The 26,376-nt window shown below is 42.0% G+C and overlaps 2 protein-coding genes across 2 annotated transcripts in view; one reads left to right on the forward strand and one right to left on the reverse strand.

Moving 5' to 3' along the window:
- The window catches only part of LOC109907940 (beta-citrylglutamate synthase B), a 27,870-nt gene extending 13,202 nt beyond the window's left edge, over positions 1-14,668 (forward strand). The window contains exons 3-5 of the mRNA XM_020506248.2: positions 3,735-3,821; positions 7,989-8,192; positions 10,135-14,668. Of these exons, the coding sequence (XP_020361837.1) occupies positions 3,735-3,821; positions 7,989-8,192; positions 10,135-10,646 (803 nt within the window). The 3' untranslated portion in view covers positions 10,647-14,668. The remainder of the gene's footprint in view (positions 1-3,734; positions 3,822-7,988; positions 8,193-10,134) is intronic.
- On the reverse strand, positions 14,112-25,825 carry zmynd12 (zinc finger, MYND-type containing 12). Its single transcript, XM_020506249.2, has 8 exons — positions 25,579-25,825; positions 22,564-22,705; positions 21,971-22,142; positions 21,145-21,314; positions 19,274-19,396; positions 19,028-19,109; positions 17,205-17,350; positions 14,112-15,295 (listed from the first exon to the last, which is right to left on the reverse strand). The coding sequence occupies exons 1-8, from the start codon at positions 25,728-25,730 to the stop codon at positions 15,167-15,169; spliced, it is 1,116 nt and encodes a 371-aa protein (XP_020361838.1). The 5' UTR covers positions 25,731-25,825; the 3' UTR covers positions 14,112-15,166.
- Between the last annotated feature and the right edge of the window lie 551 nt (positions 25,826-26,376).

Here is a 26,376-nt window from a genome sequence, read left to right on the forward strand (position 1 = left end):
ACCTTGCCATAAGGCAAAGGTGATAACTATGTGGCTTGGGGAACAAAACATTGATATTTTGGCCAGGAAACTCCCCAGACCTTAATCCCATTGAGAATTTGTGGTCGATCCTCAAGAGGCGGGTGGACAAACAAAAAAACACAAATTCTGACAAAGCATTGATTATGCAAGAATGGGCTGCCATCAGTCAGGATGTGGCCCAGATGTTAATTGACAGCATGCCAGGGTGGATTGCAGAGGTCTTGAAAAAGAAGGGTCGACACTGCAAATATTGAATCTTTGCATCAACTTCATGTAATTGTCAATAAAATTATTTGACACGTGTGAAATGCTTGTAATTATACTTCAGTATTCCATAGTAACATCTGACAAAAATAATTAAAGACACTGAAGCAGCAAACTTTGTGAAAATTAATATTTGTGTCATTCTTAAAACTTTTGGCCACGACTACACACAACACCCCATAATGACAAAGCAAAAACTGTTTTTTCTTAATGTTTGGAAATGTATAATTTCTTTTACTGAAATGTCACATTTACATAAGTTTTCAGACCCTTTACTCAGTACTTTATTGAAGCACCTTTTGGCAGCCTCGACTCTTCTTGGGTATGGCACTACAAGATTGGTACACCTGTATTTGGGGAGTTTCTCCCATTCTTCTCTGCAGATCCACTCAAGCTCTGTCAGGTTATATGGGGATTGTCGCTGCACAGCTGTTTTCAGGTCTATCCAGAGATGTTCAATCGGGTTCAAGTCCGGGCTTTGGCTGGGCCACTCAAGGACTTTGAGACTTGTCTTGAAGCCACTCCTGCGTTGTCTTGGCTGTGTGCTTAGGGTTGTTGTCCTGTTGGAAGATGAACCTTCACCCCAGTCTGAGGTCCTGAGTGCTCTGGAGCAGGTTTTCATCAAGGATCTCTCTGTACTTTGCTCCATTCATGTTTCCCTCGATCCTGACTAGTCTCCTAGTCCCTGCTGCTAAAAATCATCCCCACAGCATGGTGCTGCCACCACCATGCTGCACCGTAGGGATGGTGCCTGGTTTCCTCCAGAAGTGACACGTGGCATTCAGGCCAAAGAGTTCAGTCTTGGTTTCATTAGACCAGAGAATGTTGTTGCTTATGGTCTGTAGAGTCCTTTAGGTGCCTTTTTGCAAACTCAAAACGGGCTGTTGTACCTTTATCTGAGGAGTGGCTCCCGTCTGGCCACTCTACTATACATGCCTGATTGGTGGAGTGCTACAGAGATGGTTGTCCTTCTGGAAGGTTTTCCCATCTCCACAGTAGAACTCTGGAGCTCTGTCAGAGTGACCATCAGGTTCTTGGTCACCTCCCTGACCAAGGCCCTTCTCCCCCGATTGCTCAGTTTGGCCAGGCGGCCAGCTCTAGGAAGAGTCTTGGTGGTTCGAAACTCACACTTAAGACAGCTTGTAAGGAGTCGACTCAAGGAATCTCGGACAGTTTGTCCAGGTTCAATTCTTTAATTCATCGCGATGGAAGGGTTGCGCTTCAACCAATACCATGGAAGCTTGAGTTTTTCTTTACATGGCTTATATACTGTCACGTGATGCACTTCTTATTGGTCGGTACAGAACTACTCATACTTCAAATATGGCATTAACATGAGGTTAACAGAGAGCTGACTGACATGGTACTTAAAAATAAATGGTTCAAACTGGTCAACAACTCAACTTATCCCCTCCAGGAGAATGTGTCTTGCTCAGCAACCTTACTGCCCAGAATGGGCAGAGCTCTTCCAGATGAATTCCTCAGCGGAGTGGCCCTTTATAGCACAGACATCTGACCACAAGTGAAGGGTTAAAACACACACACACACACACTACTTGAGATCTTATATGGATATATATTGGACTATAATAACTAAGGATATACTGCTTAAAATCTACAACATTATCACAAAATAAAAGTCCTTACACTACCGCAGATTTTACATAAAGCGGAAGACTACTAAATCAAAGCACAGCTGCTCTCTTTGTTCTTGAAGTGAGGGCAATGATAATGAATTGGGTGCATCCTTGTATCAGAGATATGCCATCTTAAATATTTGTTATTTATTTTACTAGGCATGTCAGTTAAAAACAATTACTTATTTACAATAACGACCTACCGGGGAACACTGGGTTAACTGTCTCGTTCAGGGGTAGAATGACATATTTTTACCTTGTCAGCTCAGTGAATCGATCCAGCAACCTTTTGGTTACCGGCCCAATGCTCTAACCACTAGGCTACCTGCCTCGCAGGGAATGATTCGCCAAGCATGCTTTTAAATGCGCTTGAGTTGGTCTGAGTCTAGACATAGTCGTGACAAATGGTTCTACAACCAGGATTAACATAAAAAGTCACCCGATAGTATAATCTTAAGAATCAAAACAGAAAGAGCATCTCACATCCAATCCCCTCCTCTATCATCAACCCTTTCTCCGACACAAATAATCTGTGTCATTTTGGGGGTATTTGTCACATTTTCCATGGAATTTCTTCCTTCATTACGTTGGACAAAGCAGGATGTGTAAGAACACAGGCAGGCAACAGGGCCTGTAAGTCCTAAGCCAAAACCACACACTCGCTGTGTTTTTGTTTTGTTGTAAGACTACATCAAATCTGACAGCGACTGTGTATTTAGATAATTTATTTTTTGCCACTGCAAAAATCAAATGCCGTGTGTTTTGGCAAGGGCAGCAGGGATAATCTTTCCCGAATAGCATTCAGAAAAACGAGGCCAGGCAGACCAGGCGGTGCAGGGAAGCTGGAGTGCTTATGTAATGTGCCCCTCCTCCCTCATGACTTTGAAAATAAAAGATCCCTCCCTCCTGCCCCTCCCCTCCTCTGGCTCTAACCCCGCCACAGCAGCCAGTGACATGGTCGAACTGAGCTTTAAATTGTATATGCTGCTGTCTCTGTGTCTCTCTCTCTTTTTCTGTCTCCCTCTCTCATTCTCACAGCAGTGTGGACGTGTTCTTTTTTGAAAAAGGCATGTGCAGGGCAGCTCACATCTGGTTCTCTGTTAAAACGCCAGACCAGAGACCGAGAGCACAGAAAAAAATCTAAATGATCCTGTGTTTCCTTCTCGCTCAAATTTCAGTGCTCAATATTCCAAACAGTTCAGTCCCAGACAGAGCAAACTGAAGCAGAGCTCTCTCTCTCTCCAAATGACGTTTAAATGTCAATAGTGTTCTTAATGGTCAATTGTATTAGAAATATTATCAGATATAGTCACATGAAAAGTCAGAGACGATAAAACAGCCAAGTATAAATACAGAATGACATACCCACAGCAATCCTCATCCAATGGTAATAATTTCTTATTAGCCACGAGTCATCCGTAAGGCGCAATCCATTCTGAAACGCTCCCAGCATCCCTTGTTTGATGAATTTATCTTTCTTCCCTCAGAGGGCAGATACAGGCTCCCCAAGTTTAAAACTAATACGTCTGAAATACTGTTAATTGTGCATATTGCTCTATTTATTGTTTTGGTGTATATTATTGTCATGTGTTCAATGTGTTTTTACTACATGCTGCCAAATCAATTGCCACCCTGGGATAATAAAGACTAAACTACTCTACTTCTTGCTTCACAAGTCACAACATGGATCCTATAGCAACAAACCCCATTCCGCACGGTCAAATGACTGAGGTACACAGAGGGTTAATAGAGGGGGTATGGTCATTGGACAAATTGTAACGTGTATGTGTGTCTGTCTTGTGTGTTTCGTAGGAGGACACGAGAACTTCCGCAAGATGATCGACGAGGCGGAACCGCTGGGCTACCCTGTGGTGGTGAAGAACACTCGTGGCCACAGAGGTCAGTCTGACTGCAACCATCCCTCCCCTCTCTCATTGCTGTCTCTTTACAGCCCAGGCTTCTGGGTTTATGCAAACCCGTCTCTCTCTACTCCTCTTCCACCATTTAAGGCACTGCATCTCAGTGTAAGAGGTGTCGCTATATTACCTCGTTCAAATCCAGGCTGTAACACATCTGGCTGTGATTGGGAGTCCCATAGGGCGGCGCACAATTTGACTAGGTTTGGCCGGGGTAGGCCGTCATTGTAAATAAGAATGTGTTCTTAACCGACTTGCATAGTTAAATCAAGGTCAAATATGCATTGTGGCCGATGGCACCGTGGTCCACCTAATATAATTTGACAAATGAGTGCTAATTGTTTGAGGAAAGCACCAAGTATGAATCTTTGACAGCTTATTTAAACCCATATTAATAATCACGGTCCCTTTCTTTTGATATTTTCTTACTTTATTTATTTTAAGGATTGCCAGAGACCTTTTTTAGAACCCTGCCATTTTGGGAAGAGATTGCCCACGGGCTATTCCACAGAGGCCTGCCGGCCCATCAACCTATCTATTCATAGTCATTGACACTTTAGTTGGTCTCCTAGTTGGTCGTCCATTGTCTATATGGATAATAGACTTTGGGTAGCGACAGGGCATAGACTATCAAGATAAGGCATTGTTAAGGAAAGTGACCATTGGTGGATATCAGCCAATGAGCCATTTCTTGAGCATTTAACAGGACTTAAGATCCAAATACCTAGCCAATAGCAATGCCAATGGGCAGAGCCGTTCCTTCTTTTCTCACATGTAAAGCTAAGTGGTCCTCTTTGTTGAATGTGTAGTCTGGTTGGCTGGTTGACACTGGGTTTTAGTGAGTGTGCCCCCTCTCTATCTCATTGGACAGCTGTTTTGCTCCTGTTCCATGGGGCCTTGTCCTGTTGTTTGATCTCAGCTATGAGGTGTCATGGCTACCATTTTGTCCTGTCTGTGTGGTGTAAGCAACACAACCTATTCAAATATCTCTACACACACCCCACCACACTCGCATGCTCCTCTCACGGGTCTCCCTCCCTGGTCCCTTAGTCAACGCTGACCTGTGTTGGGGTTAGAGGACATGCCACTGAGCACGAGGACAGAGTCTGCACTAATTAAAATGGGCCCTGGCATTTTTGCTAGCTAGTGCGAGAGGCATTCTGCTCTCTCCCCACCATGGCTTCTCAGTCAGTGTCCCGAGTGTCTTGAAAGATGACTACATTTAAATTGTTACATGGCCTTTCATGTGAGAGGTGTCAGCGTTCACAATATCACTGTCAGCTTCAGAAAAATACTGAAAGTACGCACAGTGTCTTCAGAAAGTATTCACACCCATTGACAGCCTGAATTTTTTATTTGATTAATTTGAGCTTTTGTGTCATTGGCCTACACACAATTCCTCACAATGTCAAAGTGGAATTATGTTTTCACTACATTTTTACAAATGAATTAAAAATGAAAATCTGAAATGTCTTGAGTCAATAACTATTCAGCCCCATTGTTATGGCACGCCTAAATAAGTTCAGGAGTAAAAATGTGCTTAACAAGTCACATAATAAATATGTACAACTGACTAGGTATCCCCCTTTCCCTTACAAGCCCTTAATCAACAATGCAGTTCAAGAATTAGAGTTAAGAAAAGATTGACTAAATATACGTAAACATTTTAAAATATAAAATCTACAAGTAACACAAGAAAATTACATAACAATAACGAGGTTATATACAGGGGGTACCGGTACTGAGTCAATGTGCGGTGTTACAGGTTAGTCGAGGTAATTTGTAAAGTGACTATGCTTACATGTAGATAATAAACAGTGAATAGCAGCCGTGTAAAAACAATGTAAATAGTTTGGGTGGCCATTTGATTAATTGTTTAGCAGTCTTATAGAGGGGGTAGAAGCTGTTAAGGAGCCTTTGGTCCTAGACTTGGCGCTCCAGTACCGCTTGCCGTGCAGGAGCAGAGAGAACAGTCTATGACTTGGGTGACTGGAGTCTTTGACAATGTTTTGGGCCTTCCTCTGACACCACCTAGTATATAGGTCCTGGGTGGCAGGAAGCTTGGCCCCAGTGATGTACTGGGCCATACGCACTACCCTCTGTAGCGCCTTACGGTCAGATGCCGAGCAGTTGCCATACCAGGCGGTGATGCAACCTGTTTGGATGCTCTCGATGGTGCAGCTGTAGAACCTTTTGAGGATCTGGGGACCCATGCAAAATCTTTTCAGTCACCTGAGGGGGAAAATGCATTGTTTAATAGTCTTTAACATAATTATTTAATGACTACCTCATCTCTGTACCCCACACATACAATTATCTGTAAGGTCCCTTAGTCGAGCAGTGAATTTCAAACACCGATTCAATCACAAAGACCAGGGATGTTTTCCAATGCCTCTCAAAGAAGGGAACCTATTGGTAGATGTCTGCTTAAAAAAAAAGTATGCCGACATTCAATATCCCTTTGAGCATGGTGAAGTTATTAATTACACTTTGAATGGTGTATCAATACACAGAGTCACTACAAAGAAAGACATCCTTCCTAACTCAGTACCCGGAGAGTAAGGAAACCGTTTGGGGGTTTCACCATGAGGCCAATGGTGGCTTTAAAACAGTCACATCATTTAATGGCTGGGATTGGAGAGAACTGAGGATGGATCAACAACATTGTAGTTACTCAACAATACTACCCTAATTGACAGAGTGAAAAGAAGGAAGCCTGTATAACAATGCACTAAAGTAATATAGCAAAACATGTGGCAAAGCAATTAACATTATGTCCTGAATACGAAGTGTTATGTTTGGAGCGAATCGAATACAGCACATTATTGAGTACCACTCTCCATATTTTCAAGCATAGTGGTGGTTGCATCATGTTATGGGTATGCTTGTAATTCTTAAGGACTGGGGAGCTAAAACCTGGTCCAGTCTGCTTTCTACCAGACACTGGGATATCAAATTGTATTTGTCACATGCGACGAATAGGTGTAGACCTTACAGTGAAATGCTTACTTAAAAGGCCTTAACCAACAATGCAGTTTTATGATGAATAAATGTTAGGTAAAGAATAGATAAGAAATAAAAATAGCAAATAATTAAAGAGCAACTGTAAAGTAACCGTGTGGCTATATACAGGGGATACCGGTACAGAGTTAATGTAAAATATGACATTTTGTGCACCAGCTGTTTACAAATATACACAGACCGCCACCAGATATATACATAGACTGGAAATGAATTCATCTTTCAGCAGGACAATGACCTAAAACACAAGACCAAATCTATGGTGGAGTTGTTACTAAGAGTACAGTGAATATTCCTGAGTTGCTGAATTACAGTTTTGACTTAAATCTGCTTGAAAATCTATGGCAAGACCTGAAAATGTCTGTCTAGCAATGATCAAGAGCCAATTTGACAGCTTGAATAATTCTTTAAAGAATAATGGGCAAATGTTGTGCAATCCAGGGGACAATCCCGAAAGACTCGCAACTGTAATCGCTGCCCAAGTTGATTCAAACATGTATTGACTCAGGGTTTCAATATTTATCTAATCAACATATATTAGTGTTTTATTTAGGGCTCCAGAGTGGCGCAGCGGTCTAAGGCACTGCATCTCAGTGTTAGAGGTGTCACTACAGACCCTGGTTTGATTCCAGGCTGTATCATACCCGGCCATGATTGGGAGTCCCATTGGGCGGCGTACAATTGGCCCAGGATCGTCCGGGTTAGGCTTTGGCCGGGGTATCCCGTCATTGTAAATAAGAATTTGTTCTTAACTGACTTGCCTAGTTAAATAAAGGTAACATTTTTCTTTTACGGAGTATTTTGTGTAGATCGTTGACACACACAAAAAAGAGACTTAAATCCATTTGAATCCCACTTTGTAACACAACAGAATGTGGAAAAGGTCAAGGGGTGTGAGTACTTTCTGAAGGCACTGTTTGCAGAGTATTACATGGTCAGGAGGGCAACGGTCAGATAAATGGATGAGGACTTTTGTGACTGAAAACCCTTGCTCACTTTCTGTTTAACTCGATCATTGTCTTTTAAAGCATCTTTGAGATTCTTGAGATGTAATGAGAAGTTCTACATTTCTCCCTACCCTACACTCCTCAACAACCCCCCCACCCTCCACCCCACCCCTCTCTCACAGGAAAGGCAGTGTTCCTGGCCAGGGACAAGCACCACCTGGCTGACCTGAGCCACCTGATTCGCCACGACGCTCCCTACCTCTTCCAGGAGTACGTGAAAGAGTCGCACGGTCGCGACGTCCGGGTGGTGCTGGTGGGCGGCCGTGTCATCGGCTCCATGCTGCGCTGCTCCACCGACGGACGCATGCAGAGCAACTGCTCCCTGGGTGAGTGATGCTGGCCAGAGGAGAGAAGGATATTATTCTTGGACAATGGACGTTTGTTTTTTATGCTTCTTGTTTACAACCGACACGTTTCAGCATGTAGCCTTCATCAGGGTTTTACAGACAGAATATAAATTAGGTTTATGTGATGCTGTTTATGTGATGCTGTCACCACAGTGTCTATAGACTGGTTATTGCTAGAGAAAACCAAGGTCAGAGTCAAATCTGTTTTTTTTATGGAGTTCTAATCTCTCGTGGACAGATAAAACGGCAATAATCTGTCAAGGCTCACGTAGAATTATGTGATTACGAGCAGGAGTGTTGATTATTTGGATGAATCAGGATAGGGCGAAGACGGTGCTTAACCACATCTCATTCCGCTGGCGGGACCCCTCGCCAACAGCCAATGAAATTGCAGGGCGCCAAATACAAATCAACAGAAATCTCATAAATCTAATTTCTCAAACATACAAGTATTAGGCACCATTTTAAAGATAACATTCTTGTTAATCCAGCCACAGTGTCTGATTTAAAAAATGCTTTACAGCGAAAGCTCCACAAACGATTATGTTAGGTCACCACCAAGTCACAGAAAAACCCAGCCATTTTCCAGCCAAAGAGAGGAGTCACAAAAAGCACAAATAGAGATAAAATTAATCACTAACCTTTGATGATCTTCATCAGATGACACTCATAGGACTTCATGTTACATAACACATGTATGTTTTGTTTGATAAAGTGCATATTTATATCCCAAAATCTCATTGGCGTTATGTTCAGTAGTTCCAAAACATGCAGTGATTTACAGAAATACTCATTATAAATGTTGATGAAAATACTTACTCTGGGCACGTTTTTCATCAAAAAGTGAAAATGCTGCCCCCTATCCCAATGAAGTTAAATTGGTGCAGAGATTTTTAAGCCTATGTGTGTTTGATAAACGGTTTCCGCTAGATTCCACAGCCACAAAGTCAAAATGGTCTGTATTGTAAGAATGCATGTCTACAAAACACGGGCGACGGGAGGGGTTTGGCCAAGAGATTCCGTTTGCGAGGGAGGAGATTTCGCTTCCTTCCTTTGCACAAAGGTAATCACAGTTAACGGCATTCCCCCCAGAAGAAAACCAGAAAATTAGAAACTTTCTCACAGAAATTTACCTCTGAGTAACCGCGATTAATGGAGTTCCATAAAACAAATGTCGCTTTGTTATGTTATGTTAATTTCAATTAATGAGAATTTCTTTAGTTGGCTAAGAAACTCTTCTTTTTTACACTGAACGTTGTATTTCCATTATTTCCGTTTATTTTGTGGTTCACAAGAGGATTCCAATGGATTTTTGCAGAGTCATAGTTTGTCTATGTTAGGAAACCACACCATATCATAGGGAACAGTAAGAGGAGCAGTGCACTTGAATTTGACCACAGAAGGGCAATGTAGTTAGTTGTCTTGAACGTGACTTTGTGGTTGATGACAGACATGATTATGCTTGTCATAACATCTGCAGTTTTAGACTAGCCGACACACTCATGTCTTGTGACATTTTGGGGTCATCGGTCATCAATTGTTCCACAGTTATATGACAAGTGTCACATGATGTTATAACAAGATTTGGTTTTGTCTTATGCAAGCATAGATTCTCAGTTGCTCTGGCTGGGTCATATAGTATATGATGTATGTGTTTGTCCATCCTATTTCTATCTATTTCGCCAAAAGAAATACTAATAATTCCACATTTCACAAGACATCAAGAAATAGTGGTCCCGAGAGTTGGTCACTGTTTTCTCTGTCCTTCTATGATTCCTCGCTATAGAGGCCTCAGAGAATGTGAATAATGTCCATGTATGGCACACAGTGAACAGTCTATAGTGATGACTGGCGAGTGTGTGTGTGTGTGAGTGTGGTGACTGATGTCCCTATCTTTCTGTTGTCCCCTTCTTTTCCGCAGGCGGCGTGGGGATGATGTGCCCGCTGAGCGAGCAGGGCAAGCAGCTGGCGGTGCAGGTGTCCAACATCCTGGGCATGGACGTGTGCGGCATCGACCTGCTGCAGCTCAACGACGGCTCTTTCGTGGTGTGCGAGGCCAACGCCAACGTGGGCTTCATCGCCTTCGACCAGGCGTGTGGCATGGACGTGGCGGGCATCGTGGCCGACCATGCCCTCTCGCTGCTGCCCAGCCGCCTCACTCGCAAGATGTCACTGCTCTCGGTGGTGTCCAGCGCCAGCGAGACGAGCAGCGAGCCCGAGGTGTGCCCGGCAGTCAGCAGCGTGTTGCCCGAGGCCGTGTGCAACATGAGCGTGGGCTCTACTTCTAGCGAGAGCGACCCCGAGCTGGCCGATACCACCCCTCAGCCCCCGAGCCGTCAAGCTGGCCCCAGCCCGGTGCTACCCAACCTCCCCGACCCGGCCTACAACTTCAACACCCTCCTTGCCAACGAGATCAAATTATTGACTGAGTGAGCTGGACACAGCCAAGGCACGCACGCACACTCACACACACTCAAAGACACACACACACACACACACTTACAAACACACACCTGAACATTTGGCGGTGGACATTCCTGTTGCAGAGCACAAACACAAACTCCAATACACGTTACACAGGCAGGATGTTACATGCAAAAGCATGAGCTGAACAAACAAAAATGTAATGAAAAATGCTATGACCACATAAACTGACATGACGAACAGATGTAGACGCACGCGCCTTCTCATACTAACTCCCCCCATAAACACATAGAGATCTAAGGCTGCTCCCCTGACTCTTCTCCTCTTCTCCCCCACTGCAAACAACCCAGTTAGTTTACAACTGCAGTTGGTGGCAGAAGTGGGATCCAGAAGGTTAGCTGAATTACGGAATCTTTTTGTTTTCAATTGCTTTGTGAGGGTGAGTTGAGCAAGAGTGTTTTTTTTGGGAGAACCCTAAAGAGCGTTACATACACCAGCACATAGTCAACGGAAATCTGTCCATCCTATTGAGCGAGCACACACTACAAAACTGTATGTTGGAGAATGAGATTGATGCGTGGTCGTCGTTGTAGATTAACCACTGAGGACGTAGCCAGGCTTGATTTACTGTTGGTGAAATGAATTGTTTTGCATGGGATTTTCTCCATGACTGGGAGAGGGGTACACACAGAGGACTAGATAGACTGCCCACCAGCTCCATGTAGCAGAGGACAGACAGGTTACACTGTCACGGGAACTATTAAGTGCAGATTGGGGCCAATTCCATCTTCTACCTCAGTTAATTCTGGAAATGGGATGATTGAAAATCATAAAATACAAATCGACATCACATTTCATTTGCATTAAATTCATGAATTGTCTGGAATCAAAATGGAACTCCCCCCCCCCCCCCCCCCTAACGCTGACGAGGAGCTCCTAAACACTGGATCTATGGTCTGACTTCCCTTCCCCTAACTCTTAATTGAAGATATCAGAACATCTTAAAGCTCATTAGAATAACAAAACTGACCTAGGGCCATTGCTTAGGGGCACCTTGTAGAGTAACAACACTACACTATTTCCTGTTAAGAGAATGCATCTAGAAACACATAAGCATAGGTCAAGCACAATTGACCCAAAATTGAGCCTGCAGTCACTCTGTTTTCAATGTCATGTTTTTAGGGGCTTGTTTTTATTCGCTTTAAAAAATAAATTTAAAAAATACACTTTTTACAGGAACAATAGTCAAACGGAGACACGGTTTATTTTTCTTCATTTTATAGTTCTCGGGAAGAAAGTTGGATCCGTCTAGGAACAGTGAGTTACAGTGCGGAAGCTGTCACTACACCTACAAAAATAATATACCTCAAAACAGAACTTCTCACTGCCATAGAATAAACTACTTTGAGTCATACATATCTGCCAGCATCCTTGTGGTTTCAAGTGAGCCTTGACTTTGCAAGCTTTGATCCATCCATAGGATGTAAATATAGTCAAGTAAATTGTTTGTAAATAATAATTTTAGAAGCGTTTATGCTTACTAGTATCGGGCTGAAATGAAAATCCTAGGGGCTGAAATAACTGTAAACTTTCTAAACTTAAACATTTTGGTAAGCTATTGTGTACAACAGATTGGTTTGTACGGAACATGCAATGTCAAAAATAAAGTTTTAACAAAGAACACGCGTGCTAACATTTCTGTGGATTTGGCTAAATGCGGTTAATCAGCCTAATGTTTTGGCCGATGACAAATTACTGTTTATTCTTCTCAAGTGAGCTAAACTTCATAAACTTGTACAAATAAAATGCAAAACAATACTATCTTTTTTTACAGTGTGTTTGATAGAATGTTACCGTTTCATTCCTCAAAAGGAACACTTCTCCAGGGATACCTGTGGCTTAGAGCTTCTCTCTTGAGCTGTTGGTTAATTGCGGTAAATCTTCTACCACTCAGCCTTAAAAAAATACCTATCCACTACGTATCAACTCTGGGGCATCCGCCATCAACCAAAAAGCATTCGCAGCAATCATCCAAAGCACAAGCCACCCTACTTTGTGCCACTTAGTGACTAGCCATTATTGTTGAGGTCCATAACCCATATGTAGAAGGCTTCTATGTCAAACAGTTGACTCTCAAACATAACTCAGGGAAGCAGCCTTGATCTCATCCCCACTCCTAAGGCATGTGACATATCCATCCTAGCTACAGATCTGCCTAAAATGTGTATTGATGACAAACAAAAAAATAAATGTTAAACTATTAAAAAATGTGGTGTACCATGAAGGTTAACGTGCACTTTTTTCCCCCTTGCTTGTTTTATGATGTTCAGTGTTTATGGTATTTTTTAAGGAAAAAAGTGGTTTGTGTGCACTAATCTTGTCTCAAATAAAGTGAGGCCGCTGTGAAGCTTGATTTTTGTGGCGGCGATTTACTAACGGTCTGGAATCTAACAGGGGTCTGAGGCAGTAATCACAAGCGTGCCAAATGTGAACGCAGCAAAGAATTTGTGACATTTTGGGAAAAAGCTGTAAAGTATCTGAGCGGCTCCCCTGGGATTTAACACCATTTACAGTACTGTGATTTGTCCAGCATTATGAAATATCCCTCTGAGAACTGTGATTCCCCTGTACTTGACATAGGGCCACGGGGTCTGTTCATCAATAAGTCTAAGTCACCCTGCTTCCTTCCACAGCTTTTGGGTGACTGGTCTACAATTGTTGTTGTCCCTTTTTTTTTTTAAAGGTTCCGTTTATTGTGTTTTATGAAGCCTGTGTCATTCCACATTAATTCTTTTTTAGATTAATGTAAAGAGAACACATCCTCTAGACCTTAAGACTAGCCATAGGAAAGAATTAAAGGATGACCTTTTTCTCCAACTTATGCATTGTTGGAATAATATCCCTGCTCACTACATTCATATAACCGACAGCGTATCTAGGTTAATTTACTCAGTATGGTTCAGTATGTGTCCAAAAACACATAAAATGCCTTATCATCCCAATTCCTTTGTGGACACGGATAGGAAATCACGGTTCAAACTGGCCTGGCAGCACCCCCAACTAGTCATTGATTTCATCTATCCCGTCTTTTCCGATCAGTGCCCACCATAGGAAGGAGACAAGGAACCAATTGACGAGAACAGGTTACACTGGCTGTTCTATTTATGACATGGCTAAAGCTATCAAATTGGTGCTGGTTTGATGATGTAACACTCCAGCCTGTTCTGTACTGACCTCTGCTGTGTGAAGGGTTTGTGACTATCCTCATTGGTGACTGTGTACACAACACAACTTAAAAGTTACTATTTATTTCTGAATTGCTGCTAATGTATATTTGGCTCATATATTTGAAAGGGAATTGAGGAATCCAATGTGTCTCTTGAGTTTCTCTGCCTCTCAACACATAGGAAATGAATCTGAATGCCAAAAACAAGCATTGTTGTAAAAATTCAATACTAATAATACTAGTAGTGAAATGATTTTAACATTTATTCTTTGTGTTTTGATATAAATAATAATAAAGACATGTCAGAAATGACCTGTACATATGTAGGACTTGAAAGAATTCCTTAGGGTGCTTTCATCCATCCATTGTTTTCAGAAAATAACCTGAATTTGCTCTACGGTTTACAATATTGATTGATATATTTAGTTGATCAATAAACTGCTACGCCCATCCTTTTTTCATGATTTGATTAAACTTTGTGGGTTCAAATACAAATTCAATATACTCCATAACACAAGAAATGTCTCCTTCAAACCATCCATGTATGATGAAATACTAAAAACTTATATAAATGATGACGTTTGGACCGCTAATGCCATGCATCTGTAGGCTCGAGTCATTCAAGAATTTTGTGTGAAGAAATAGGGTCAATCATTACTCTTATCATTATTATGTGAACCATTTTGACAGCATGGCAAAAATGGATCCTAAATTTGGTTCGAGCTGATATATTTACTCATGCAAAAATGATGTAAAGACACACCTCTTTTTTTTATTCAAATAAAATGAATCATTATTCAAAACAGACATGTGTTCTGTCACTATTCAAATAAAGTTTCACTCACGTACAATGAGATGTCAGCATTATCTTATTAATGAAAACGGGGTGACGCTAATTTTGACAGACCGCTAGTTACCTGGTATTTATTAAGAAACTACATGGCAACAGTGTAATTGCATACTTAATACCCACAAATGGGAATAGAAGATGTCTCAAGTGTGGACATATATGAGCCTGAACATCACACCTGAAATGTACCTCTCCCAACATGTCTGCATCATGGGTCTTTTCTATTCTCAACTCAAAAACACACATACCGGTATGACACATCCTTACTGTTCAGTCACAGCCTATCTATCAGAAGTCACCATGGAAAGTCACAACATCTTTTATTCTGTAATGATTCTACTATGGCCCATTTTTTCATGTATAGAGTGTGCTTCTTTTGTGTTGTGCTGAGGAGGTAGCCGGCTGGTGGATGGACAGGCAGTCAAGAAGACCGGCGGTCAGGCAGGCGGGCAGTCAGCTTGCGATGGTAAGGTGTGGGCCTCTCTCTGCTGCCAGCTGCAGCAGGCCCTGGATGGGCTCTGTTAGGCTATGGTCTGGGACCAGCTGGCTGGACTGCAGGGCCTTCCTGCCAAACTCCAGTGCCTGACAACACACACACACACACACACACAGTAAAGCCATTGCACCCACTGCCTCTTGTGTGTATATACACAGTATATTCATTTATGTATGTAATATGTATCACTGTAAAACGGCTTTGCCCCAACAGTCTATAAAAGCTTCCTTTAGCACCATGCTCACTGATCTGAAAGGACAGTTGAAAACATATCCAGTCCTTTGATCTATCAGCGGCTATGAAGGAATGAAGACGAGGAAAGAAAAGTATTTGGAACTACCGAGACACTGCCTGGGACGTTTTACAAACCAGACACAATAAATACAAATCTTCTGATGTTAATGCACCACGATGAAAGGTATTGAACTGAAATGATTCAGGCAATATCTAAAAATGTTTTGTTTATTGACAAATGTAAGCAATGGAAATTAAGTGCAGTCAGTACTTTGGATAGATTCAATAAAACCTGCCACAGTAAGGCTTATTCAGTATCTTCATCCATACCAATGTAGCCAGTTTACACACATGCCTAATTCTGGAAGCATCCAACTGTAAAGGGAATCTAACTTTTTCCAGTTATTACGGACAATGGGGAAAATAGATATGTTTATACACCACTACTGAAATATGGTATTGAATGAAAAATGTGTCCTTGGTTTTCCTGCTTTTTTTCATTGTCATGCCTAGTCAGACTAGGTGAATTTCAGTCATCTCTAATGGTGGCTTCCTGTCCTCATATTTCTCCTTCAACCACACTGATCTGAAAGAACAGAGCATTTAAAACCAAGTCTCCTCTCTTTGGCTTCTCCCACTTTCCTTTTCAGATCGTGCAGATGAGGTATAGGTGACAAGCAACTGTCATTAAGATGCACTGTAATGGCTAGCCAAGCTGAGCTTCATTCAACCCCCTTTGAAGGTCGATCAATCATAGCCTGCTCCAGATCTCTACTGCATGTCCTTTAGCCAACTCCTCTTACTATCTTTGTTGTCATGTGACAAGAGCTGCTGCTCCTGATCGCTGCAACAACAGCGAGGGAGGGACTGGAGAGATCGAAGCAGACGTGGGAGACTTTCGGGGTTTGTGTGTTATTTACTCTCGCCAAGACATTGTGTCCTATTGAACTAAAGACCGTAACTCAGGGTTTTTCCCAACTCATTCCTCAGGACCCCAAGTGGTGCACGGTTAGGTTTTTGCCCTAGCATTACTCAGCTGATTCAAATAATAAACTAATCATCAAGCTTTGATCATTTGAATCAGCTGGCACTACTTAGCTGATTCAAATAATAAACTAATCATCAAGCTTTGATCATTTGAATCAGCTGGCACTACTTAGCTGATTCAAATAATAAACTAATCATCAAGCTTTGATCATTTGAATCAGCTGGGACTACTCAGCAGATTCAAATAATCAACCAAAACGTGCACCCCTTGGGGTCCCCAGGACCAAGTTTGGGAAACGCTGCCATAATTATAAATACCTTATCCCCCCTGACTCCCTTTCTGATGCATTAAACTCAGAGACTCCCTCCTTGGGTAATTCGTTGGTCAGTGGGATTGAGTGACCTTCACAATGTCAACTATTAAACTTCTCCTGGCAAATCCTTCTCTCCATTTGCATGACCTTTCTCCTTTCTCATAGATATGCATACTAGCTACATCCTTGGATAATACTCCCAAAATCCCCCACTAAGCACTAGCATACTTGTGAGATCAGAGAGAAGATGCCTGGCCAGAAGCCCGGGGAGGGCAGTTAGAGTATCAAGCCAGTCGCATCGAGTCCCACTAAATCCCCCCAGAGTGATAATCTTTAAAGCTTTACCAATTAGAAACTAATCCTGTCTCTAGACAGCGCTCCATGGGAAGCACATGGTGGAGGAAAATGTGTCAGGGTGTCACCAGTAACCACCAGATCACTGGTCATCATAACACCTCACCTTGTCTGGGGATCCTCCCAGGAACCACAGCATGGCCAGAGAGTGGGCCACTAGGGTGTTCTGGGCCGTAGCCTGCTTGGGGCTACTCTCCTGAACCTTCAGCATGGCCCTTAGCATCTGGTCCGCTTCCGCCTGCTGAGCTTCATCTGCATGGAGATCAATATAAAACACACACACATTTATGCTAATGAATTCACTTCCAGGTCAAAACTAAACCTAAACCGCACAGAACTATGGGCCTACAGATCAGAGGTAAGGGTCTCAACTTCATGAGTCTTCAGGGCAGAATTATTGACTGTGACCACTGAATACTAACTGAAATATAGGTTTCCTGCTTTTTCATTATCTGTTATGCCTAGCCAGACTATAGAAGAATCTAATTAATTTCCAATAGACTCTCACACAAATCATGTATGTAAATGGAAGATTTGGGGTGGTGGGGGGGACTTTATATTTCGCTGACAACAACCAAACTGTTAGGAATTCCAGTAGGCATAGCCTAAAACGGATCTTCCTGGTTCATTCCCATTGTTTAAGGGAAAGATGGACAATTTATGGCTGGGCAAGTTAAGCCTGCTATGTGGTTGTCCCATTAGGCAGGGCCTTTATGTGCATGGGGATCATTAGAAATCACACAAACACACACATTTATGTTCATGGATTGGTTTTATAATAACTTTTGTCACCAGGTCCCAAAGCGCTTTACATTGTTTATGTGTTTGGGGTGGCCGTGACAGGGTCAACCTACTTCATCCACCACCAATGAGTAGATGTAGCCAACAGTAGCACCCAACCTGGGGCGCGCATAATTTGCCATCCTGTGCCAGAACGCACAATAGAGGAGATGAAGACACATCCCAGCAGAAACTGACCTGTGTGAGCTAACAGCAAGCTCATGCTCTGCAGTGGTGGCTCGCCTGAAAATCCTGGGGAATTGCATTGCCGCTAACAAGCTTAGCATCGTGACTAGGGCAGGGCAGCAGCAGAGAGGCGGTGTCGGATGCTGCAACAGCCAGAGATGTGTCATGAATGGTCTTAGTCAGCCCCCAGCACTGTCGATTTAAAGCTGGGGTTTAGCTCTAGGATAGCACGTCAGGGTAAGATGCTAAATTTAGCACCACTGACCTTATTTTCAGTGATCCACAAATGAAGCCAAATGCTGTTGGGTTGGTGGAGATGATGATGCCTACTGATGTCATCAAGCCACTTAGAGCTGGCAGTGGTGTTGTTTATTAAGTGTGTGATTGGCTGCAGCATGTGGCTGTTAGTGAGCCCACAGAATTAAATAGACCAATTTATCTCTGTGTGTCAACAATTTATTATCATCTACCATCAATCTGTTCACAATGGTTCTGGGTACTGACTTTGACTGAAGGAGCTGATGCTAATTCAACAGCGTCATAATCTTCATTTATTTTTTATTTACCTTAATTTAACTAGGCAAGTCAGTTAAGAACAAATGCTTATTTACAATGACGGCCTACCCTAGCCAAACCCTAAACCGGACGACGCTGGGCCAATTGTGCGCCGCCTTATGGGACTCATGGGACTTATGGGACTCAATCACGGCCGGTTGTGATACAGCCTGGAATTGAACAAGGGCCTGTAGTGACACCTCTAGCACTTAGATGCAGTGCTTTACACCGCTGTGCCACTTGGGAGCCATTATCTGATCAAGTTTCCATTTTAATTTAGTCTTGGTTTGAATGATTTGTCAATACATAAACCTGTTGTAGATGCATTACACATATACGCACCACCAAAGAATGTATACATATTTCTCAGCAGTCCTCGGTATCTATTTGATATGAAGCTGTACCCACCAAAAGAGTGCTCCAGCGTCATGGATCCTGGAGTATGCGTCTCCAAAAGTTTGGTGAGGTGAGAGTGCCATGTACTTGCTACCTGTAAAGTCAGACACAAAAAAGTAGTCAGGCAAACTAACACACCAAAACACTATGTTTTCATGGACGCATTTGCTGTTTTAATGCTACTAGACCAGTAATATAACCATGATAACACAGTATTTTATCTTCAGTTTTACTGTCAGGCACGTATTTAAATTTGACCTCAGTGTATAAGGAACTGGCAATATCCATCTTTTCTTGCTTGATAAAGACATTGGCCATCAGAAAGTAGCCACCACAAGTGACAATGTTATCCAAGCCGTACTCCTCACTGGCATAGTACACCTGAAAACCAAAGAAACAGGTTCAGATCTGGAATATTGCAGTATATTATACCTCTATTCAAATAGGTAGTCAAAGTGCATTCATAATTCCTGAGATTCTCCACTGGTACTTATGTTTGGCATGGGGATAGCAACCTTCAGTGAACACGGAGCTAACATTTTGGACATGCAAAAGAGCATATGTATCAAGCGTCTCAGAGTAGGAGTGCTGATCTAGGATCAGGTTAGCCAGCACTTCTACTCTGAGACGCTTTGTGAATACAGGCCCTGATTGGTTTAAAACAATACTGTAAAACTCCTTATAATCTGCACTGCGATCATTGTGTTTTCAGATTTTTAGGATTGGGTATGTTACTTTCTAAATGTAATCCATTACAGTTACCTGTCCAAAATTGTAATCTGTAACATAACTTTTGGATTACACAAACTCAGTAATTCAATCTGTTTACTTTCAGTTACATTTAGATTACTTTCCCCTTAAAGGTCCAGTGCAGTCAAAAATGAGATATTCTTGTGTTTTATATATACTTCCACACTATGAGTTTGAAATAATACTGTGAAATTGTGAAAATGATGATAATGCCCTTTTGTTGTAAAAGCTATTTAAAAAGGCTATCTGAAATGTCAGCCTGTTTTGGTGCGATGGATTTCTGGCCTGCCTGGTGACCACACCAGGTGCTAAATTAGTTAATAGACCAATAATAAAGACGGCCAATAACGGCTAGCTTTCAGTTTTCCCGTCTCCACTCAGGCCACTCCCAGACCGTCCTAGCAAAATATATATATATTTTTTTACAATTTTAACTGATAACAATTACAGTGAGGTACTTAATTGTTACCCAGAAAGTAGTTGATATTGAGATAAAAACGGCTGCATTGGATCTTTAAAAGTGCAGGTTCTGTTTTTCGACATTAACCTTGTTCTGGAGGGAGCTCTGCACAGTGGTTACTAGCTGGCACAGCCACAAAGTCAGAAAATCAGATTTTAAACGGAACCCTAACCTTACCCCTAGCTTTAACCACACTGTTAACCCTAATGCCTAACCTAACCTTAAATTAAGACTAAAAAGCAAATGTATACATTTTTACATAGCCAATTTCGGCTTTGCCGCTGGCCCATCTAGCGGAAATCGCTAAGTTCTGCCAGCAGTGTGATTCACATCAATGCGCGATGTAGATATCAATAATAAGTGATACCCGTATCACCCGTAGGCTCCACCACTGCTGTCGTCCTTACCTCCAAACATTTATTTAAAACGGAATAATATTTGGATGCAGACAGCAGTTGCACCATTGGAAGACATACTTGGACGCAATCCATCAAACACACTTGGTGTGTCATCATAGTGGTCTCTGACTTGTGGTTTAAGATTGTTCACTCAGGTGGAACAAACTTAAACTTGTGCCTTTTTTCAATGCTGATTTGAGTGTCATTGATAAAACAGAAAGGTGTCAAGTAATCATCTAGTTTTTCAAAAGTATCTATAATCTGACTACAATATTTTTGCTGGTAATGTAACGGATTTCACTTCGTTTTTTTTGTAATATGTTACATGTAATCTGTTACTCTCTAACCCTGAAATTAGTAAATATGAAGTAGACCCACTAAATCCCATCTTTTCACCAAAGAAACAAAGAGAGGAAGCCACTTTACACAATTGAAATGCCCCCCTATAGTTTGACTGCCATAGTAAATCTGTGGTTTTGAAGCACTGGTAGATTTGACCACTGATAAGCTTTGACACTCACGTCGTTGGCAAAGTGCAATAGCGCTCCCTCCAGGTTTTCCGTGGCGGTGTAGAGGCGACCCAGGTTGCGGTGCAGCTGGTGGCGGACGGTCTGGCTACACTCGGGCGTCTTCATCACTGTCCACTCGGCCTGAGACAGGTACCCCTCTGCCTGGGACAGACTGCCCAGACCTGGGGGGAGGGGAGCAGAGGAATGGGTCATTCGCAACACAACAACAGTCTACAGTTCAGTGGCATTGGTCACTCTACAGGTCAGAGTAGCAGGGTCAAGGGTCACATCCAGGTCAAAACTAAACTTAAACAGCACAGAACTATGGGCCTACAGATCAGAGGTAATGGTCTCAACATCTAAATCATGAATCTACAGGGCAGGACTATTGACTGTGAACACTGAACAGTAGCTTTAGATCCATGTGCGTATCTCTGACTTTAGCGGAAATGGGAGATTTGAGAGGGAATTCAAATCAAATCAAATTCTATTGTCACATACACGTGTTTAGCATATTATTGCGGGTGTTATTGCGAGTGCAGCTAAATGAAATAGCACGGTTCCCAAGTAAGATTCGGCCCGAAAGGAATGGATCACAGTGTTTCCAAAGAGTTCGACACAGATCAGCAATGATTTGAGTTCAACACAATGCTGAAAATGGACTGAAGACACAGTGCAGGTTCTCTAAAATCTAATGTATCCACTACTACCCTTGCATGAATATTGTAAATACAATAGTATCTCATAGCTGCATTTGAATCGATTTGGTCTCTGCTTTCCTGTGGTTCTTTGGTAAAACTGCCAGCTCATGGGGAGTTTCCTCCATCTTGTGACTCACCCACGTTTGCCTCCGCCAGCAGGAGGTATGCAGGGACCAGCTGGACAGCACTGGGGCCGTAGACATCCATAGCACAGCGCAGGGAGAGCTGGGCGGCAGGCAGTGACTCCTGATACTTCCCCTCGAACAGCTTCTTCTGAGCCACAGCCCTGGAGATCTCAATCAGCTCCTCCTAAACAGGGGTTACACCAGGCAAAGACACGACAGTTACAGTACAGGGCATGCTTTTCCGTAGGTTGTTTCCGCACAAAATCAAAGTTATCTGACATTTCTACAGACGTAATTTGCGATTGAGGGCTACAGATTTCTAAAATGTTGTATAGGCTCTTAATTAACAGATGGCATGAAATCCTCGTCCTCAAATTACTCTTTAGCTATGCAAATGTCTGACAAAACATTGATTTGGGGTTCAGCTATCTCTATTCAGGTTCATATTCATTAGACAACAAACAGTAGAAAAGGACTGAAAGAGCCTCCCTAACTGGACTTGTCCATAAGAATCGATGGTTTTTGTTTCCCTTAAAAACAAAACAAAAACGTTTCACTTTGGTGTGCCCTAATGAATGAGACCCTGGTGAGTGTCTGATCCTCACTTGTCTGTGCAGTATCTGGGCGCGGTGGTGGTCTCTGTCCGCCTGCAGGCTGTGGAAGGGCATTGCGGTGCGGATGGGGATGAGCAGCTGGCAGATCTTCTCATGGATTCCTACCCAGTCAGCCTGCTGGTGTTCCGTGTCACTGAAAAAAAGAAAAAAGAGACATGGGCTGCATTCCAATCTCCAAAATGGGCTCCCTTCCCTTTGTCCTAGCTGACCCTGCTGTGCAAATCACACAGGACTGGATGTGAGCAATGTGGTTTCTCACAGTACTTACTTTCACCAAATGGCATTTCTTGTTTTCCGGAACTTTGTTTTGAAGACATTATACCTGTACCTGTATGCATTGGCATGTCATACATAGATCTGTCTACAGAAACATTTTAAGCGACACTAGACGAGATGAGACATCAGTCTGCCTGCATAAGTCACATTGCCTTCTCTAACAGTTTAATAAGAAGGCATAGGCCTAAGCTATGATTTGAATCCATGTACAACATCTTTCAATTCCCCTAAAGGTATCCTAAATTGTATGCCATTAAATAACAGGTTTATAATTTCATGCATCTTGCTATTTTCCCAATGCGTTGGAACTGTCTGAGTTTCCTCATGTTTTCTTTCTGCGGTGCTTGAACATTCCAATGTGTTTTTACTGGTCTGGAGTTTCAGTCACGTCATGGCAATAACACAGCATATGGGCTGGCTCACAAGGGCTGAAATGTGCATGCACTTACTATGCACTCACACAAGAGTCAAGGGGATCCTAAGGACACAGACCTGTACTTTCTCATTCATTGAAGGTCCCTAACTCTGAGTCTGTAGACCATAATGTATGGTGTGTTTGGCTAGTTGGGATTGTAGCTGTTGCTCCGCAGCATGGCAGTGTTTATGCAGACCCTTGGCACGGAGACGTGTATTAAATCGGGACGTAGGCAGACAGCTGGCCCCAGAAGTAGGCTAGTTTTTCTCTTGTTTTGGAGAATACTTGCAGGATGAGGGAAATGCATTTTAAAAGAAGAGATGCAGCAGGGGGAATAGAGCCAGGGATATAACACACTTTTAAGCTCCCTCAGAGGGAATGGATTTAGTGTCTCATCCCTTAAAGCTTGGGCCTAGTGGAAGGCTGTCACCAAGCACTAGGCCATATTATGTACAGTGCTTTCAGAAAGTATTCATACCCCTTGACTTATTGCACATTTTGTTGTGTTACAGACTGAATATTTTTTTTAATACAAAACAAGTGTCTCACGCATCTACACACAATACCCCATAATGACAAAGAGAAAACATGTTTTTAGAAATGTATTGAAAATGAAATATCGCATTTATATAAGTATTCACACCCCTGAGTCAATACATGTTAGAATAACATTTGGCAGCAATTACAGCTGTCTTTCTGGGTATGTTTTTAAGAGCTTTGCACACCTGGATTGTACAGTCAAATTGATACTTGATCATTTCTACATAACCATTTTCAAGTCTTGCCACAGATTGTGAAGTAGATTTAAGTCAAAACCTAACCCGGCCACTGGGGATTTAATTAGATTTATTTAACCCTCAGGTAAGTTGCTTAGAACAAATTCTAATTTACAGCAACGACCTGGGGAATAGTTACAGGGGAGAGGAATGAGCCAATTAGAACCTGGGGATGATTAGGTGGCCATGATAGTATGAGTACAAGATTGGGAATTTAGCCAAGACACTGGGGTTAACACCACTAATCTTACAATAAATGCCATGGGGTCATTAGTGACCACAGAGAGTCAGGACACCCAGGTCACACCTGTTCCAAACATAGAGCTTTGTATTCAAGACAAACTTAATTTCTTTGCCACATTTTTTAAAGTTTTACTTTAGTGTCTTATTGCAAACAGGATACATGTTTTGGAATATTTGTATTGTGTACAGGCTTCCTTATTTTCCCTCTGTCAATTAGGTTCGTGTTGTGGAGTAACTACAAGGTTGTTGATCCATCCTCAGTTTTCTCCTATCACAGACAAACTGTACTATTTTAAATTCACCATTGGTCTCACGGTGAAATCCCTGAGCAGTTTCCTACCTCTCTGCCAACTGAGTTAGGAAGAACGCCTGTATCTTTGTAATGACTGGGTGTATTGCTACGCCTTCCAAAGACTAATTAATAACTTCACAATGCTCAAAGGGATATTCAAATGTCTGTTTTTTTACCTATCTAACAATAGGTGCCCTTTTTTGGGAGGCATTGGAAAACCTCCCTGGTCTTTGTAATTCACTGCTCGACTGAGGGACCTTACAGTATGTGTGGGGTACAGAGATGAGGTAGAGGTCATTCAAAAATTATGTTAAACACCTTTTTTGCAGAGTGAGTCCATGCAACTTATTACGTGACTTGTTAAGCACATTTTTACTCCTGCCATAACAAAGGTGAATACTTTCTGAAGGAATTGTATTAGTAAGAAGCTTAGCTCTCCCAAAAGTGACAAATTCAGCAAATACAGCAAACCAAGTGGCGAGGCTACTGTTTGGATGAAGAACGAATTAAGGATTGTGCTTTTAAATGTAGCATATAAAACTAGAAATTCAGTAGGACTTGCTATTACATAAGGTTGCGCTCTTTCAGAGACCACGTGATAGGGCTTAGGCATAATTCACTTGACATTATTCTCTTAAAAATATGCTTCAGAAGAGCTAACTTGCTTTCCAACTGTTTCCAGTACCACATTTTGACTAAGGTAAACACAAGTCTGCTTTTAGTGTTCTCTGACAATCTAGTAATACTTTTGTAGCTAAACACTGCCACCTAGTATTGAAACTGGTCAGATGTATTTTTCATAAAACTTACAAGTCAGAAGCTTTTAACTACTGTAATTTACTAGCAAGTTGTTATTGTTGTGTAGCTAACTACCGGAGTCCACTAGTTACACAACAAAAAAAGTGGAGCCATATTTAAACAATGGCAATAATTATTTATGGTCATTTAAGTACTATCTTTGCTAGCTAGCTATGTCGACTACTAACGTTACTTCATAAACTTACCAGTAGAAAGTTACTCGACATTTGGTGCATTGCAGGTACGCAAGGTTTTGACAAAGCTCACAAAGCTTTTTCGCTCCTCTTGGGTTTGCAAGTGGATTTACCGCTGACGTCAGTACCGAAACATGAGATTTACTCCTCGTTGTTGAGCTCATGATAAACGAAATAAAAGTTTACCCTGTCTGCTATTGTTCGGTGAGAAGAACATGTTTTACAATTTGTTTCCTGAACGCTTCAGGTTGCTATGGAGACGACCTTTGATGGTATTCCTTGTTTAAAAAAGAGAATAGCACAGAAACACAGGCATCCAACAAATACAAACAGATCCGCGTATTTAAACGTTTGTTCTGTATGAACATATTTAACTTTTGATCAGAGATATAAATAATACATTTTATGACACATTTTCCTGAAAATGTGTACACTGAGTGTACAAAACATTAAGGACATCTGCTCTTTCCATGACATAGACTGACCAGGTGAATCCAGGTGAATACTATGATCCCTTATTGATGTCACTTGTTAAATCCACTTCAATCAGTTTAGATGAAGGGGAGGAGACGGGTTAATGAAGGATTTTTAAACCTTGAGACAATTGAGACATGGATTGTGTATGTGTGCCATTCAGAGGGTGAATGGACAAGACAACATATTTAAGTGCCTTTGAACAGGGTGTGGTAGTAGGTGCCATGTCAACTAAGTCACACATAGCAGTCATTGTTGGTTTTGACAATTTTGACTCATCTTGCTGAGCTCCACTGAGCATTTGACCTCTTTAACCTTCTCCATTATCTCCTGGAT

The sequence above is a fragment of the Oncorhynchus kisutch genome, linkage group LG17, assembly GCF_002021735.2.
Source record: "Oncorhynchus kisutch isolate 150728-3 linkage group LG17, Okis_V2, whole genome shotgun sequence".
Taxonomy (NCBI): Eukaryota; Metazoa; Chordata; class Actinopteri; order Salmoniformes; family Salmonidae; genus Oncorhynchus; species Oncorhynchus kisutch.

What these genes read in the sequence shown, in the direction of transcription:
- zmynd12 (XM_020506249.2), bottom strand. Translation starts at nt 25,730, where the DNA reads ATGAGCTCAACAACGAGGAGTAAATCTCATGTTTCGGTACTGACGTCA. An exon ending in GCTGGCGGAGGCAAACGTGG is followed by an intron (nt 21,315 to 21,970) that starts GTGAGTCACAAG and finishes CCCTCCCCCCAG; the next exon opens with GTCTGGGCAGTCTGTCCCAG. An exon ending in TGGGAGGATCCCCAGACAAG is followed by an intron (nt 15,296 to 17,204) that starts GTGAGGTGTTAT and finishes GTGTGTTGTCAG; the next exon opens with GCACTGGAGTTTGGCAGGAA.